A 16,261-nucleotide genomic window follows, 5' to 3' on the forward strand; every position below is an offset into this window, starting at 1 on the left:
ATCAATAATATTTTCTCATTTTATAACTACAAAAATATTTTTTTTACAAAATATCATTATCATTATAATATTATAAAATATCAAAATAATCAAATATTATTGTATTTCATACTAAAATTATCTATATCTAAAAATTTTAACCGCGTATCCCGGAACTCATGTGTATAGTTTATCTCTGCACACGAAGCAAAGGTCCGGAACCCCCCGACCACTATACCAAATTACCAATTATCAAGAAACTAATTTGGCAGCATTCATATATATGCTGAAATATTATTATTCAATTAGTTACTAATCGAAAAAAAAATCAATATTTTTATTTTTTACTCATCAATTTAATATTTTAATTTAATAATTTAATAATATATTTATTTTATACTTTTAAAAGCAATAACTTTAACAAAAATAATAGCAAAAAAAAAGTGGCGAATTGGAATCTCACTCTTAATTTTACCGAAAAAAAAAAAACTTAGCAAAAGTAATAATTCTACTGGCTATAGTATTTCTCCTGCATAATTATTGGCTCATTCATTCATGGCTTCATACCCCATTGCTGGTTCTCTGACTTTCTTACAGCCACAGTGCTATCATAATTTGATTTGAATTGGTTCCTTAAGCTTATTATTAACGTAAAACCTTCCATCAACTATACACTATCATGGCAAAACATGGTGCAGCATCATCGTCACAATTCAAATATGATGTTTTTCTGAGCTTTAGAGGAGACGTCGGCACAAGGTACACTTTCACGAGCCATCTGTATAGAGCTTTGGAGAAAACCAAAAGAATCAATGTCTTCAGAGATGAGCCGCGTCTGCGACTTGGTGAAGAAATTGGAGCTACGCTCCGCGAAGCAATCGAGAAATCAAGGATGTCAATAGTTGTGCTGTGTCAAAACTACGCATCTTCATCATGGTGCCTCGATGAACTAGTTCATATCATGAAGTGTTCAGACAATGGAAGAAAGCGACCGGTTCTTCCTGTTTTTTACCATGTGCCACCAACAGAGGTTCGATATCAGAAGAATCAGTATGAAGCCGCCATGCGCAAACATGAAGAGAGATACAGCAACAAAGTGAACACATGGAGGTCAGCTTTGTTTGCAGTCTGTGAGCTAAGCGGAAAACACTGTACTGAGAAAGGGTGAGCCAAAAAGTCAACTCGAAAATTAGAGTAAAAAATTTTAACTTTTTAAATGTATCATGAAATATTTTTTAATATTAAAAAAAAAACATTTTCTATTAAAATGCTCTACTGTCTTAAAAACAATCTTTATACATGAAGCACCCAACTGGATCTGGTTTTCAATTTGAAGGTGTCAAATCACTATTGGATCTTGAATCTCACAACAATGTTCGTATGGTGGGAATTTACCATGATAGTGATGAGATAGATATAAAGAACTTTGTTGGGGTGTTATACAATGAGATCAGAGATCAATACGATGCTGCTAGTTTTCTTGCCAGAGTTGGTGAAAAGTCAGCGGAAAGTAATTGGGGTCTAGAAAATCTTCAGAAGACACTTCTTTCTGAAATGGGAGAGGAGGTAACTAAGAGGGGCAGCATATATAACGGATCCTCGGAAATAAAACAAAAGTTGGGCAGCAAAAAAATTCTTCTGATACTCGATGATGTTGATAATATAAGGCAGTTGGAAGCTTTAGCAGGAGGAGGTAATTGGTTCGGTCCGGGCAGTAGGGTCATCGTAACAACAAGAGACAAAGATGTCTTGGATAATTACGAACCAGAAGATGATCTTGAGATGAGGATATGCTGCATTGGTGAAGGTGAAATTGAAGGCAATGTGAAGGAAGGATATGCAAATGTAGTGGGATTGGTGGAGGATTTTGAAATTGTGATTAATCAACTCAAGGATGAAGATTCTTCTGAGAATGTTGTTTCCATTGTTGGCATGGGTGGATTAGGAAAGACCACTCTTGCTCGAAAGATCTACAATGACGAGGAGGTCAAGAAGCTCTTCCCTTGCCGTGCATGGGCAATTGTTTCCAAGGATTGCAGAGAAAAGGAAGTTTGTAAAAGCCTTCTCAACTGTCTGAAGATGTCGACGTCTAAACATGAAGACTCAAGTAGTGAAGAGAAGCTGAAGCAAATGGTGAAGAAATGTTTAAAAGGGAAAAAGTATTTGGTAGTCCTTGATGATGTTTGGGACACTAAAGCGTGGGCCACTCTAAAGGGTTGTTTCCCAAATAACAGTGGTGGCATGGTACTAATAACTACTCGTAATGATCAGGTGGCCTACTTTTCAAGGTCAAAGGAACCTCACCACCGACTTTCCTTTATGGATGAAGAAGAAAGTTGGAAGTTGTTTTGCAATGAGGTGTTTGGTGGAGAAGAGTGTCCCCCTTATTTAGAGCCTCTTGGTAGATCCATTGCTCAAAGTTGCAAAGGTTTACCATTGGCTATCAAAACCACAGCTGGGATTGTTGCAAAGAGGGAGAGATCAGAGGATACATGGAAAGAAATGATGAATTTACTCCCCTATTGGTGTGTGGCTGAGGACAAGGATGGTAGTGAGGTGATGATGGAGATTTTGAAGTTTAGCTTGGATGATTTGCCCAGGAAATTGAAGCCGTGTTTTTTATATCTTGGAATCTATCCTGAAGATGAAGAGATTCGGGTGAGAGACTTAATCCATATGTGGATAGCAGAAGGGTTTATAGAGACAATCCAAATTGGAAGATCAAAAGTACCACAGCTAGAACCTGAAGATATTGGCGAGCAATATCTAAAGGAGCTGGTGGATCGTAACTTGGTACAAGTGAGAAGTAGGAGGAGTGATGGGAAAGGCGTGAAAACATGTCAGATCCATGATCTCATCCGGGAATTGTGCATATCAGAGAGTAAAAACCCTGATAACAATAACAATGCCCGTAGGTTGTCCTTTCTCAGCAGCATAGGATCCTATGCCTGTTCAGTAGAGACATGTAATGAAGCTCGCACTCGTTCCCTATTCTTTTATGGAGATGCACATGGGTGGTCACAACATATTCCGGAAAATTGCCAACTTAATGTGCTATATTTTAAACAACAGGTAAAGGGTAGTTCATCAGATGAGTATTTAGAGAATTTGACACCCCTCAGGTACTTGAGAATGGAAGTTGACACATATAGATTAAGTAACTTTCGAAGTGTAGAAACACTGCAAGTTCTGGGCAGTTGGTTGTCGAAAAGCCTACGAATTGGGGAGTTCAAGCAACTGAGACATATGCATAGTAAATTTTGGGTGAGTTTATTAGTAGATAAAGCACAAGGAGTGAAAGATAAAATGCAAAATCTTCAAACCCTATGTTATGTACTTCTCAATTCACAACTAGGGTTCTTACTCGACAATGGTTGCTTTCCTAGCTTAAGAACACTGGGTGTATTACAAAATGGAGACTCAAGGTCATCAGTAGAAGAAAACTTAAGGAGTCTACACCGTCTAAGCAATCTACATAAGCTGAAACTTAAGTATATTCACTTTAAACAAGTTCGATTAGATAGAATTCCATTTCCGTCAAATCTTACCAAGATTACCTTGTCAAGCTTTGAGTTTTTCAAGTCCAAAGACATGAATACTTTGGGACTAATTCCCAGACTTCAAATTTTAAAATTAGTTGATGGCGATTTCACAGAAAAAACTCTTAATTGTGGTGCTGCTGGGAGCTTTCCACAGCTTCAAGTGTTCATCATGATAGCAGTGGATGTTATGTATCTTACATCGGAAGAAGGTGCGATGGCTCGTCTTCAGCGTGCAGTCATCTATGAGTGCCCTCAGCTGGTGGAGGTTCCTAAACAAATGCATTCCTTGGGTAGTAACTTTGAGTATGATGATGATGATGACGACGAGGATGACGAAGATGATGATTGTTATGATGATGATGATGATGAAGATGATGACGACGACCACGACTTTGATGATTTTGATGATGAATGATTGATTTCTCTGGGGCATTGGATGCCAAAAGCAGGTATATGTTTCTTTTACTGAAATTCATTGACACATGCATGGATTTTGCTATTTAATTACCTGTTCATGCAACTTCTTTTCTATGCTTTTGCTAATGTTGAATCATTCTAACAGCATGCATGTATAATCAATTTGTGCAGAACTCTCGTCCATCATACATATCACTATATGTGCTCCTGCAGTCTCATTATATTGTAATGGTTTTTCTTTAGAATGACACTTTCCCGTTCTCATTTTGGTATTGTAATTCCTTGAGCACATTTGCATTATGATTCTCTGTTACATTGAACATATTGAGGGTTTGAATGACATGTATTTCCTTTCATGTTATAAATAAATATGAGATGAGTTCATATTATTAGTGTATAGCATTAGATCATCGACCATGGCTAAGATTCAGAATTACTCCACCATATGTCTACTTTGATATATATCAGTTTTTCTTGACCCCAAAAAACTTATTGCTCTGTATTAGGACAATGACATGGCAAGCTCCTCGGAATATTGTTATTAAATGTAAGCCATCACACTAGTTTATACCGGCAAAACCTGATATATTTAACAAAGATCAGATATGAATATAACCAAAAAGTTCACAGATTGCGAGTTAGCTCCCACCAAAATCTGATCAAGATAAAGAAAACGATCATTGTCTTTTTTTTCTGTGAACTATAAGTATGTACTATACAAAAATAATGTACTGTATTTGACCAAAAATATCTTGATACTGTAGTCCATTAATCAAACACACCTACATAAAAATATATACACTACCATGGAAATTAATAATGGATATATCTCTCTAAATTAAATTAAAGCAGTACCCGTAGTATGCTTTAGTTTGTAGTGTTATGTGGTCCTGCTATCTTGGTGTTTTTCTCTATTAGTGTGTATGTAGATTTCCTCCAATATATGTGTATATAGTGATGATAACCCAACCGATTAGTTGTTTTTCTTTAATTTCTACTTATTTGAGAAATCATCACCAATAAGATATAATCAAATCTTTTCCCAAACACCAAATACATATATCTATATGGTGGCTAATTGGTGATGTCAATGTAACATTGTTATATTTAGTTCAACAAATATTCAAACTTTGTAATTTCAATTTGTCAAAAATCAAAACTATTAAACGACTAAAATCAGTAGAATCCAATCTACAACCTCCATAATTCGGATCCAAACCACTGCAGATACGCAAGAACTAAATCAGCTTGAAATTCGGGTCGGGTTGTGGTCTTGGTTCTTATGCTTTGGGACTGGGCCAGTTTTGGCCTGGGTCCCTGACCTAAAATAAAAAAGGCTTGATACAAAATCTTATTTCTTATTTCTCATATAAAGAGCTGAACATAAAGAATACCAAAAAAATTGGTAATTCGACTAATTTACATTACGCTTAAGATTCAAATATCAAGGATTGGTAGAAGGAAAAAAACCAAACTAGAACAACCATTTTCAATGACTAAGGTTTTGGATTGATGTTATGCACACCATTAATCGTAGATTGACAATACTGCAACACTTCTAAAGAAACACAAATTTACGCATGACAGGAGATACTAATAGTAATAATATTTCAAATGCCCTGCTGAAAACAATTCAAATGCAACACCTTTGTTTAAGGTACCAGAGAAAATTTAGAAGTTCTACAACATAAAGATAGTAATACTGAAAATATCTCTAGAAAGAACTTGGTCCATAAAAAAAATACTATCATTGAACCTCTCTACTTCTGCCACAAGCGGTCTAGTGCACTGTCAGCATCACCCTGTAACCAACATATGATAGCATTAAGCATGAAAATTTTTAAATACAAAGAATGAATGATATAGAAGGATATCCAGTTAAAAAGTTTAATTTGATACTAATTCTTGAATGATCATGCAATGACAGTAGACAAGGTCATTTAATACATGACGCAATGTAATTGAACATTAATTTCAACTAACCCAATAAATTCACCATACCACCTAAATCCACAAACATATGAAGGGAACACACAAGTAGTCAATAAGATTCAGTGATTAAGAAACATTAGTACAGGATAGTCCAACCCATGTCATAGTTAAATCATGTTACTATTATCGTTACCTCATTGCATAACAAAAGAAATACATAATAGAAAAATACAGTAACCAACAACATTTTTTAACAATGTTTGAACAATATGAATTAATAAAATTAAAAGAGTAAATTGATCTTAAATTTAATTAGTAACATTAAATTAGGGTATAATGTGATTGGTGGTTATTCATGTTGTTTAAGATAATCATTGTTTACTTAATATTTCCCGTGCATAATCAATTCAAAATGCTCCAACTCCCACAATAGAAAACCAATAATACACAGTAGACAGGCTCTAATGGTCCTTATGCCACAACATATCAAACAAGGAAATTACACCAAAAACACACAATTAAATGATTAAGACACAAGATTCAAAATAACTAAACCTAAAGCTTTTTTTTAGGGGTAGAATATAACACCTCAAGTTTTTTAAAGCATTTTACATATATTTTCTAATTTTATCAAAATACTTGAGTAAACACCCAATCCGGTCCCTATCCATATTAAATTAGGACAACGCGATCCTTCACCAAAAAAGTAACCCACGCCGGTCCCTATCTATGCATAAAATAACTCATCGCGCCCCCTCCCATGTATTTCTGTCCATGGACAGGGACCGATTTGGGTTACTTTTTTTGTAAGGGATCGCGTTGTCCTAATTTAAAATGGATAGGGACCGGATTGGGTGTTTACTAAAAAAAATTATTAAAATTAGTAGTGTTAAAAAAATTGCAAATTTAATATTATAAAAAAATTATATAAAGACTACTTGACTATAGTTGATATTTTAAAAATTATTTTTAGCAAGTATAGAAATAAAAGTGGTATTTTGTCTAATATTGATATTTGACAATTAGATACGCAAGGGATGTTACTACAGCGTCGTCAAAGATTCGTCCAAGCATGGCGCACATATAGTGTTCAACACGTATTTTGTGTTTTAGCTATGACTTATGATCCACCTTATATATTAGACCTATTCCACCTACAGCAATATCCAAATTTTTTTCAATAAAAGGCCAATTTTCAACAAAAATATCCAAATTTTTTCTTATAGAAAAAAATTAAGCCATGATATTCTTTCATTTTTAAATTAATTCTTATTCAATTTATTAAAATTAATATATTAGAAAAAATTCACCTAAATATATTAATTTTTCAATAAATTCAAAAAGTTAAAAGATTTTAATAATGTAGATATAGAACTTATTTTATACAATTATATTACCTTAACACAAAAAATTAATCACCATATAAAAATAAGTTTAATATTCATAAAAAAAAACTTTTTTTGTTATGAAAAAATTAATTTTTTTATAATTGACAAATTTATTATTCTCTTATATCAGATTTTGTTTTCTTTTGAAAAGTATAGAACCTAACTTTGCTTCGTGGCTGCTTGTCAGTGGGAAAATAAAGAAGTTAATAGGAAATTTCGAGTATAACTAGTTCATTACTAAGGGTATAATAGATATTTTACCAATTCCTTTTACTAAAATCTTTTCACATAGCCAATGTGAAACATCTTATGACCAAGGTAATATTCACTAATTTTATTGTGTATTATCAATTTTTTTATTTTTATGTCATTCTTTTTCGTCAATCTTCTCTTATCTTTTATATCTTTAACACTTATGTTGTATTATTTGTATTTATCACACAATGTGTCAATATAACAAATGATTCAATATTTTAATACATATTTTTTCCATGTTATATCAATTATGACGTGCGAACACTTTTACTGATTTATTGTATCGGATGAATATCGAGAAGTGTTAAAATATATTCAACATATAGAAGTCTCATATTTTTAACTTATTATGTCTTAATAAAAAATAAAAATTTTGTAATATTTTTTGACACTACTAATTTTAATATTTTTTTTAGTAAACACCCAACCCGGTCTCTGTCCATTTTAAATTAGGACAATGCGATCCTTCACCAATAAAGTAACCCAAGTCGGTCCCTGTCCATGGACGGGAATACATGGGAGGGGGCGCGATGAGTTATTTTATGCATAGACAGGGACCGGCGTGGGTTATTTTTTTGGTGAAGGAACGTGTTGTCCTAATTTGATATGGACAGAGACCGGATTGGGTGTTTACTCAAAATACTTAAACTATCCTTTACCCCTTTTCTAAACCCTAGTCCTCTCCTAACACACGCCCCCTACTGAGAATGAAAGAAAGAAAAAGAGCGAGGGAAACAAAGAGGGAGAAGAAAGGAAGAAGAGGGGGAGAAGGAGGTGACACCGGTGAGGCTGGACGCCGCTGTCACTGGCGCAGAGAAAAAGGAAGAGACGAACGAGAGAGATGAAAGTGAGATCGCAGACCTTCCATGGAGAAAGTGAAAAGCGCGCGACGGAGAAGAAGGAGGGAGTCCTGTCGTCGTCGTGGTGTCCGTAGCCGCCACTGCCGTTGATCGAGACCGTCGCTGTCTCGGTTGAGGTCATCGTCGTCGCCAAACAGAGCAGAGGAGGTCGCGAACGGGAAAGAGAAAGGGAGCTCTGCTGGAGCTCGTCACCGAAATGTTGCTGCCTTCCACCACCGCAACATAGACCCTGCCTTCTGCTCTTCCACTGCCTCCGTTGCAGGTGGAAAAGGTCATCGGAGAAGGAATTGTTCTGCTCTGCTTCTGCTTTTAGCTTTCCATTGGTTGTTGTAGTCTCTAGGGTCATGAATGTTGCCGCCGGAGTCGTCAGAATTATTGCTGCCAAGAGTCACCACTGCTATACTTTTACATTGATAAAACAAATCCCAGCTTGAACTTGACATCTCTTTCTATTTCTATTCCGCTTTTATCTACCTTGCTATCTCGCTCCATTTTCGTGCCCTTTTTTCTTGATTAATTTGCTTTTGCTATTGTTTGTTACGGGCTAGAAGTGGTAGCGATGCTGCTGCTGTTGCCGAGATTACATCCGTGACGTAGTGGTTGCTGCTGTTTGAATTGAAGTTGCTGCCACTAACTCGGTCCAAATTCTGCATCCTTTTGTTCCATTCTATTCCAACTTTTTTCACATTTTAATTCGGCACTCCCGGTTAAGTCTCTTCGGTCCCTTAGGATCAAGTTGTGAGTAGACTTTACATTTATAATTATTTGACTTTACATCTATAATTATTTTGATATGTACTGCTTGAATTTATGATTATCCTTACAAGTTATCAACCAAGGATTTGAATTTTATTTTAATAATAGATTTATTAGAACTAAATATTTATTTTTATAAAATTCATATTTTTAATCTGCACGAGACTGCATACATGTTTGATGAAGTTTTGTATTATTTTAGAATATTCGATTTTATTTGAATGTTTTTTTAACATTAAAGTATTATGGATACTCACTTATATGCTCTGAATTTGTAAAGTATATTCGACATTTCATATGATTGAAAAAGATTTTTGATTAGAAAGTATTATTGATTTGATTTAATACTATATATATTTAAAAGATTAAAGATTGGTTGTATTTGAAATTGTATGTTTTGAATTGATTTGGGAGGCTCGTATTAGAAAACCGTAATTAACGGCGGTTATGACGTTAACCTAGATGCATCTGGCTCAGACCCAGCTAGCAGGGGTGTTGCTAGCCTAACGTGTAGGCCACACGTTAGATCTGTTATTCTGTTAGGACACATGAGAGGAAAGGGCTACCCATTGAGGTGGAACTGCTCAATTGGAGACTTTTGATTTGATTTCTTTACGAGAACTCCCTTATTGATTCACTTATTATGATTAATTACTATTTTCTAATTAAAAATTACTTTAATAATAATGTTTTTATAGTCTCACGTGGATTATAAATGTATTATCTAGTCACTAAGTTGCAAAACTCATTCCGTTTTTTTTAAAATATTTTTCAGGAATAAATACTTAAATATGTGAGCCCTTATATTCAAGAATTATGATCTACAATGGGTATCCGTCTCTTGTTGAGTTCTTAGACGTTGTATGCTTCATATGTCATAAGCAGAATTCAGCCACTCTTAATTATTTTAATTTTTGTTAAAAATGTATAACTATTTATTTAGAACTTGTAAATTATTTAAAATCTTTATAACTTTCTTATTTAATTTATCTTTGATTCTAATAAGCTTGCTAGGAAACTGTTTCCTGAACGCCGGTCAGAGTTCATTTTGGGCTGTGACAGGTCACAACATATTCCAGAAAACCTCCGAGTTAATGTGCTATATTTTTCGAAATGGGCTCGGGTTAGTTCTTCAACAAGTGCTGAGTATTTGAAGAGTTTGACACCCTTCCGGTACTTGAAAATGGAAGTTAAATTAGATGGATTATGTGACTTTCACAGTTTGGAAACATTACATGTATTGTACACTAGTTTGAAGGACCTAAGAATTGGAGGGTTAAAGCAACTGAGACATCTTCATTGTGAATTTCTGGTGAGATTGTTAGTAGATGAACAAGAAGTAAAAGATAAAATGCAGAATCTCCAAACACTATGTTATGTGTATGCCGATTCAAAACTAGGGAGCTTACTAGGTGATGATTACTTTCCCAACTTGAGAACACTCGGGTTACATATAGCTTTAGACCAACATGAACCAGCAGAAGAAATCTTAAGGAGCCTACACCGCCTGAAAAAACTAAGTAAGCTGAAACTTATGTTTTCTGTGGTTAATTGGGTTCCATTAGACACAATTGCATTTCCGTCAACTCTTACCAAGATTACCTTGTCGCGCTTTGCGTATTTCAAGTCAAAAGACATGAATACGTTGGGACGAATTCCAAGTAAAGTTTTAAAATTTAAAATTGGATATTGTACGGAACAAACTCTTGATTGTGGTACTGCTGGGAGTTTTCCGGAGGCTTCAGGTTTTGATCATGATAACGGTGGATGTTACATATCTTATATCCAAAGATGGTGCAATGCCTCGTCTTCGACGTGCTGTCTTCTGTGACTGCCCTGACTTAAAGGAGGTTACTAAACAAATGCTTTTCTTGGCTAGTAACTTGGAGTTTTTAGAGCGTCAAATGGACTATCATGGTTGATTTCTGTGAGGCATTGGATGTCAATGTCACTGCTTCTTTTCCAAAAGCAGCTATATAAATATATATTAGAATATAAATACACATTGAAAATATAAATTAAATTACATACGTATTTAATGGAGCAGTTGTGATGCTCTAATGTTGCACTACTCTTTTTTCTTTTCTTTTTTTTTAATATTGAATAAAGTGGTTTTTTTTTTTTATATTTTGAATGACACGTTTTAGTACTTTTATTTTCATACTGTAATTCCTCCAACACATGTTTATTATGGTTCGCTTTTATTTACGTTGTGCATGCTCTGTTGAAGTTTTGAATGACATATGTAATTTCCTTTGTTATAAATAAATATGAGATGAGTATTTCATAGCTTTAGTATATAGCGTTGAATATTCTCGATCATGGCAAAGATTCGGAGAATATTGAAACAAGAAGAATGAATGCACAATCTCCAAACCCTGTATCATGTGTGTCTTGATAACTTTTGTTATCAAAATCACTAAATTAGACTAATTTAAATGTGGAATTACAAGTGTATGTATAATGACCATGATGTTTGTTAAACTTGATTTTTAAATTTTGTTAGTGTTCCTATCGATTATTTAAGAATTTAATCTTACTATATTACCAACAGCATTTTTAACAGTATTTCTGTCAACTTCTGCCAACTCTTGTTTATGACTATGTTTAATAGAAGTGTTTTTATAAATGTGTCTAACAAAAATGAAGTTTTTATAACTGTGTCTAATAAAAATGTCTTTATATATGTATTTTCTGAATGTATCTTTTTATATATGTGTTTAAAATATAATAATTAATTATTGTTGGTAATAAATTAGCATATAGTATACATATTAATACCCTATACTTTTTCTTAAGAATTTACTTGTATGTAAAAACTTATTACACTGTCTTTTAGATTTATTAATTTTAATCATGTATAAAATATTTGGATGCTTGTAAATACTATTAATTTTTAATAACATGAGGTAGGGAGATTTGACATATGTGTGGTTTAATTTATTTTCAATGTATTCGTCCCACCCACAGACACACAAAAGTGAATCCGTCCGATTTTCTTCAGTTTCCAGGAAACTTGGCAGCATATGCTTAATTTATGCTATACACTGAATTATAATTCAACTTTACCTGCTTCATTTCTTCATTCTTGATATCAACACTGCTTCATTCCGATTCCGAGTTATATATATACCACGTCATGGCCGATGAGGGAGCGGCCGGGTCATCGTCCTCGTCGACGCCGTGGAGGTGGGCATCGTCATCCTTGTCAGAGGAAGGAATGTGTGACGTGTTTCTGAACTTTAGAGGCGAAGACACAAGGTTTGCATTCACAGATTATCTCTACTATGCACTCTCCGAAATCGGAAAGCTCAAAGTATTCAGGGATGATCCGGGTCTGGAACTAGGTGACGAAATTAAATCTACTCTCATGGAAGCCATTAAAAGATCCAGGATTCATATTGTTGTGATGAGTGAAAAGTATGTATGTTCTTCATGGTGCCTCCTGGAACTAGAGCAGATGCTCAAGTACTCCGATGATGGAAACAAACGGTCCATAATCCCAGTTTTTTTATCGCGTGAAGCCTGCAGAAGTGAATCGTCAGAGTAGCGACAAATCCAAGGAAGCCATGAAGAAACACCAAGAGAGATACGGCAAACACAAGGCGGAGGCCTCGAAGTTTGCTCTATCTAGCTACAGTTTGCGGCCTATCAGGAAGACACATTCTTGAGAATACTGAGTCAGTTATCTAAAAATATTCCGTTATTTCTTATAAATTTATCTATATATATATCGTGTTGATAGGTTGATAGGTTGAGCTCCACTCCTATGTTGATGTTGTAGTTCAAAAATAGCTCTAGTTGTAAATTTTCGTCGGTAAAAACTCACGACAATAGTTTTCAACGGTCAATTTCATAGGCAAAGACAATTATATGTAAATTTCTTCATTTTGATAAATATTGAGGGTACACATTAAGTTTAATTATTTAGATCTGTTATATGCATAATTTTTATCCAATGTTATGTGTATACCAAAATTAGTTACTATATATATGTATTTATATATATAGTTTAACTTAATTTTTAATGTGTATTTTATAATGTAACATATATTTTATACTAATGACTAATTTTAATAATAAATTTTAATGTATACTTAATATAATTGAATTTTTATATATATTTTTTATTTTTTATTACTTTTTATTAAGAATAATTGATATAAGATGGGATAAAATTAAAAAATTTATCTTTTATATAATAGATTATATAAAAAAATAATGTAGATATCAATTCTCTATTGTTTGTTTCTTTCTTTATGTTAAGCGTTAGGGTAACTCTCTATTTATTAGCTTGTGTACATTTATGATTTGTAGGTATGAAACTCAGGTCATTGGTGAGATTGCTGAACAAGTCTTTGCAAAACATCGAAAGATCAAGCAACTATTGGATAAATTTGATTCTGAATTTGAAGCGGTCGAACCACTTTTGAACCTTGAATCTTGTGATACTGTTCGTATGGTGGGAATTTATGAAGATCCTAAAATAGGCAAAAGTTACATAACAACATTTGCATTTGAGCTATACTATAAGATCAAATACAAGTTCAGAGCGGCAAGTTTTCTTGTCGATGTGAGTAAACAGTTAAGGAAAAACACCGCTAATGGCTTGGAAAATCTCCACAAGGAGCTTCTTTCTGATAATGGGTATGGAAACCATGCAGGAGTTGCAACATAAGAGAGTGCTTCTGGTTCTGGAAGGGGTTAATAGTGACAAGCATTTGGAGTTTCTAGTGGGAATGGGAATAGGTCATTGGTTTGGTCTTGGTAGTAGGATCATCATAACAACAGAAAACAAAGATCTCTTTCAGAATCATCCTGTGATGGATGGTGTTGAGCTTAAGACACATTGCTTTGGTGAAGGTGAATTCAGTGGCAGAAATAGGATTGTAAAGGAAAGGAATGTAGTGAAAGATTTCATCGATGTGATTAATCAACTGAGAGAAGAAAATTCAATGAGGAGCAATGTTGTTTCAATTGTCAGTGAAATATTCACGGTGATTTGGCAACTGTTTCCAAAGATTATAGAGAAACGATGTTTTCTCAAGCCTTCTTCGTTCTTTGATGCAATCCACAGCTACACCCGAAAATGAAGAGGTTTTATAGGGGAATGTCAGAAGGGCACTTCTAGTATGGCCACACATATAGGTGACTATGATGGCTCACCCACTGACATATATTTGACTCTAACTATTGGATCAAATCATGTTACCTTTTGACGTTCAAATTTGTTATATGATTTTTATTTTGTAAATCAATTGATTAATTGCAATTTAAATTGTAATGAAGAATGTTTTCTCTGTAACACCAAAAACTTGGCAATTCGATTAATTTGCATCCCTCTTAAGATTCAAATATCAAGGATTGATAGACGAAGAGAAAACAACCGAAACTAGCACAGCCATTTTCAACTATTGAAATATAAACATTCATCATAGATTGACAATAATGCCAGTTCTAAAGAAACAGAAGTTTATGCATGACAGTAGATGATAATAAAAATAATTGAAATGCACTGATGAAAATAATTCAAAAGCAACACCTTTGTTTAGGGTACCAGAGAAAAATTAGAAGTTCTACAATATAAAGATAGTAATACTCAAAACATCTCTAGCAAGAACTTGGTCCATAAAAAAAATATTATCATTGAACATCTCTACTGCTGCTTCTCGGCTTTCTTCTTCTGCCACAAGCGGTCTAGTGCACTGTCGGCATCACCCTGGAACCAACATATGATAGCTTTAAGTATGAAACAAAATCCCTAAATGCAAAGAATGAATGATATATAAGACCAAAAAAGGATATCCAGTTAAAAAGTTCAATTTGATACTAATTCTTGAAATATCATGCAATGGCAGTAGACAATGTCTATTTAATACAAGACATAATGTAATTGAAAATTAATTTCAGTTAACCCAATAAGTTCACCATTCTAAATCCACAAGTAGTCAATAAGATTCAGTGATTAAGAAACATCAACCCGTGTCATAGTTAAATCATGTTACTATTATCTTTACCTCATTGTATAACAAAAGAAGAAAGACATTCAATTCAAAATGCTTCAACTCCCACAATAGAAAACCAACAAATACTCGGTAGACAGGTTCAATTGGTCCATATGATCCAAAATAAATAAACCTAAATCAACTAAAATTGAAACTTTCATATGAATATGCATACATCATGAATACATAATAACAATAATAAGAAAATACCTGAGCACGAATGAAGCCGCAGAGGGCAAATGTGGAGAAGGTGTTATTGTAGAGACCACTCTCATCCAAGTGACCAATGTTGATCTGAACTGACGCATGGTCCTTTGCAGTTATCAACCTGTTTGTTGCAGAGCTACACCATAACACAATAACAGAAATCAGTATAAAGGTGCAAACTTTCAAATACATATTATATTTTCTTAAGGAAAAATCAGTGAGCGAAAGAAGAAAGCTTAGAAAGAAAGGTGTGTTTACCACTTCCTAGGAATGTAGAGCTCAGTGATCTGTCCCTCCTCGTTCTGCATCTTTCTTTCTCTGTTGGCAAAATAAAAAACTCTTTTAGAGATCAACACAAAAAAAAAAAACCTAAATTCAAATTGCACAAGAGAGTATCAACACTAAGTTATACTTTTCAGAAAATTAAGAGAATAACATCAATAATTTGGTAAATGCATGTGTGGATTGACATTACAAAAACAAACAGAAAAAACATCAATAAAAATTAAAACACAAACACAAACACAAACATAAATAAAAATAAAAAGACCAATAATAACATCGATCAGTTACATAATCACAGAAGCAGATACAAATCTACTAAGAAGAGAGTGCCAAGCAGATAATAATTTACAGCATGACAGTGACAAAAACGGATATACCAAGCAGAAAATAGAAGAGAACTCACAGAACAGAGAAGCGTGCGTAGGGAGGAGGCAGGCGCAGAGGCAGATAAGAAAGTCTCTAGGGTTCTCTGTCTCGGCAATGGGTTTGGCAAGTTATGAATCTCATATATATACTCTCTAGGGTTTTCTGTATGGGCAATGGGTTGGCCCGTTAGCCAGTTGGGCTTGGGCTACTCATGCTTCCAATAATTTTATATTTGTATAATTTTTTTAAAAAATTACCAAAAAAAATAT

The 16,261-nt window shown here is 34.0% G+C and overlaps 4 protein-coding genes across 5 annotated transcripts; 3 read left to right on the forward strand and 1 right to left on the reverse strand.

Annotated features, from left to right (window-relative positions):
- Nucleotides 1-483: 483 nt before the first annotated feature.
- LOC127746724 (TMV resistance protein N-like) lies at nucleotides 484-1,147 on the forward strand. The gene has a single exon (XM_052260748.1). It carries the CDS (start codon nucleotides 659-661, stop codon nucleotides 1,145-1,147), a length of 489 nt encoding a protein of 162 aa, XP_052116708.1. The 5' UTR covers nucleotides 484-658.
- A 131-nt stretch (nucleotides 1,148-1,278) lies between these two features.
- Nucleotides 1,279-4,274, forward strand: LOC127746725 (putative disease resistance RPP13-like protein 3). Its single transcript, XM_052260749.1, has 2 exons — nucleotides 1,279-3,970; nucleotides 4,110-4,274. The coding sequence occupies exon 1, from the start codon at nucleotides 1,279-1,281 to the stop codon at nucleotides 3,934-3,936; it is 2,658 nt and encodes an 885-aa protein (XP_052116709.1). The 3' UTR covers nucleotides 3,937-3,970; nucleotides 4,110-4,274.
- Nucleotides 4,275-5,646: 1,372 nt separating this feature from the next.
- On the reverse strand, nucleotides 5,647-16,113 carry LOC107486435 (40S ribosomal protein S21-2). Of its 2 annotated transcripts, XM_052259948.1 has the most exons (5): nucleotides 16,030-16,113; nucleotides 15,600-15,659; nucleotides 15,345-15,477; nucleotides 14,782-14,848; nucleotides 5,647-5,694 (listed from the first exon to the last, which is right to left on the reverse strand). In XM_052259948.1, the coding sequence occupies exons 2-4, from the start codon at nucleotides 15,647-15,649 to the stop codon at nucleotides 14,786-14,788; spliced, it is 246 nt and encodes an 81-aa protein (XP_052115908.1). In that variant the 5' UTR covers nucleotides 15,650-15,659; nucleotides 16,030-16,113; the 3' UTR covers nucleotides 5,647-5,694; nucleotides 14,782-14,785. The 2 variants fall into 2 exon arrangements, with proteins under 2 accessions (XP_052115908.1, XP_015962459.1); XM_016106973.3 differs by lacking the exon at nucleotides 5,647-5,694 and having other exon boundaries at nucleotides 14,620-14,848.
- On the forward strand, nucleotides 12,269-14,222 carry LOC107486172 (disease resistance protein Roq1-like). The gene is made up of 3 exons (XM_016106729.1): nucleotides 12,269-12,621; nucleotides 13,447-13,702; nucleotides 13,794-14,222. The coding sequence occupies exons 1-3, from the start codon at nucleotides 12,269-12,271 to the stop codon at nucleotides 14,220-14,222; spliced, it is 1,038 nt and encodes a 345-aa protein (XP_015962215.1).
- Nucleotides 16,114-16,261: the final 148 nt, after the last annotated feature.

Source organism: Arachis duranensis, chromosome 4 (genome assembly GCF_000817695.3).
Source record: "Arachis duranensis cultivar V14167 chromosome 4, aradu.V14167.gnm2.J7QH, whole genome shotgun sequence".
Classification (NCBI taxonomy): Eukaryota; Viridiplantae; Streptophyta; class Magnoliopsida; order Fabales; family Fabaceae; genus Arachis; species Arachis duranensis.

What these genes read in the sequence shown, in the direction of transcription:
- LOC107486435 (XM_052259948.1), bottom strand. Translation starts at nt 15,649, where the DNA reads ATGCAGAACGAGGAGGGACAGATCACTGAGCTCTACATTCCTAGGAAG. An exon ending in CTCTACATTCCTAGGAAGTG is followed by an intron (nt 15,478 to 15,599) that starts GTAAACACACCT and finishes GTTATGGTGTAG; the next exon opens with CTCTGCAACAAACAGGTTGA. An exon ending in GCGGCTTCATTCGTGCTCAG is followed by an intron (nt 14,849 to 15,344) that starts GTATTTTCTTAT and finishes TGTTGGTTCCAG; the next exon opens with GGTGATGCCGACAGTGCACT.
- LOC127746725 (XM_052260749.1), top strand. Translation starts at nt 1,279, where the DNA reads ATGAAGCACCCAACTGGATCTGGTTTTCAATTTGAAGGTGTCAAATCA.
- LOC107486172 (XM_016106729.1), top strand. Translation starts at nt 12,269, where the DNA reads ATGGCCGATGAGGGAGCGGCCGGGTCATCGTCCTCGTCGACGCCGTGG. An exon ending in TCCGATGATGGAAACAAACG is followed by an intron (nt 12,622 to 13,446) that starts GTCCATAATCCC and finishes TATGATTTGTAG; the next exon opens with GTATGAAACTCAGGTCATTG. An exon ending in CGGCAAGTTTTCTTGTCGAT is followed by an intron (nt 13,703 to 13,793) that starts GTGAGTAAACAG and finishes GAAACCATGCAG; the next exon opens with GAGTTGCAACATAAGAGAGT.
- LOC127746724 (XM_052260748.1), top strand. Translation starts at nt 659, where the DNA reads ATGGCAAAACATGGTGCAGCATCATCGTCACAATTCAAATATGATGTT.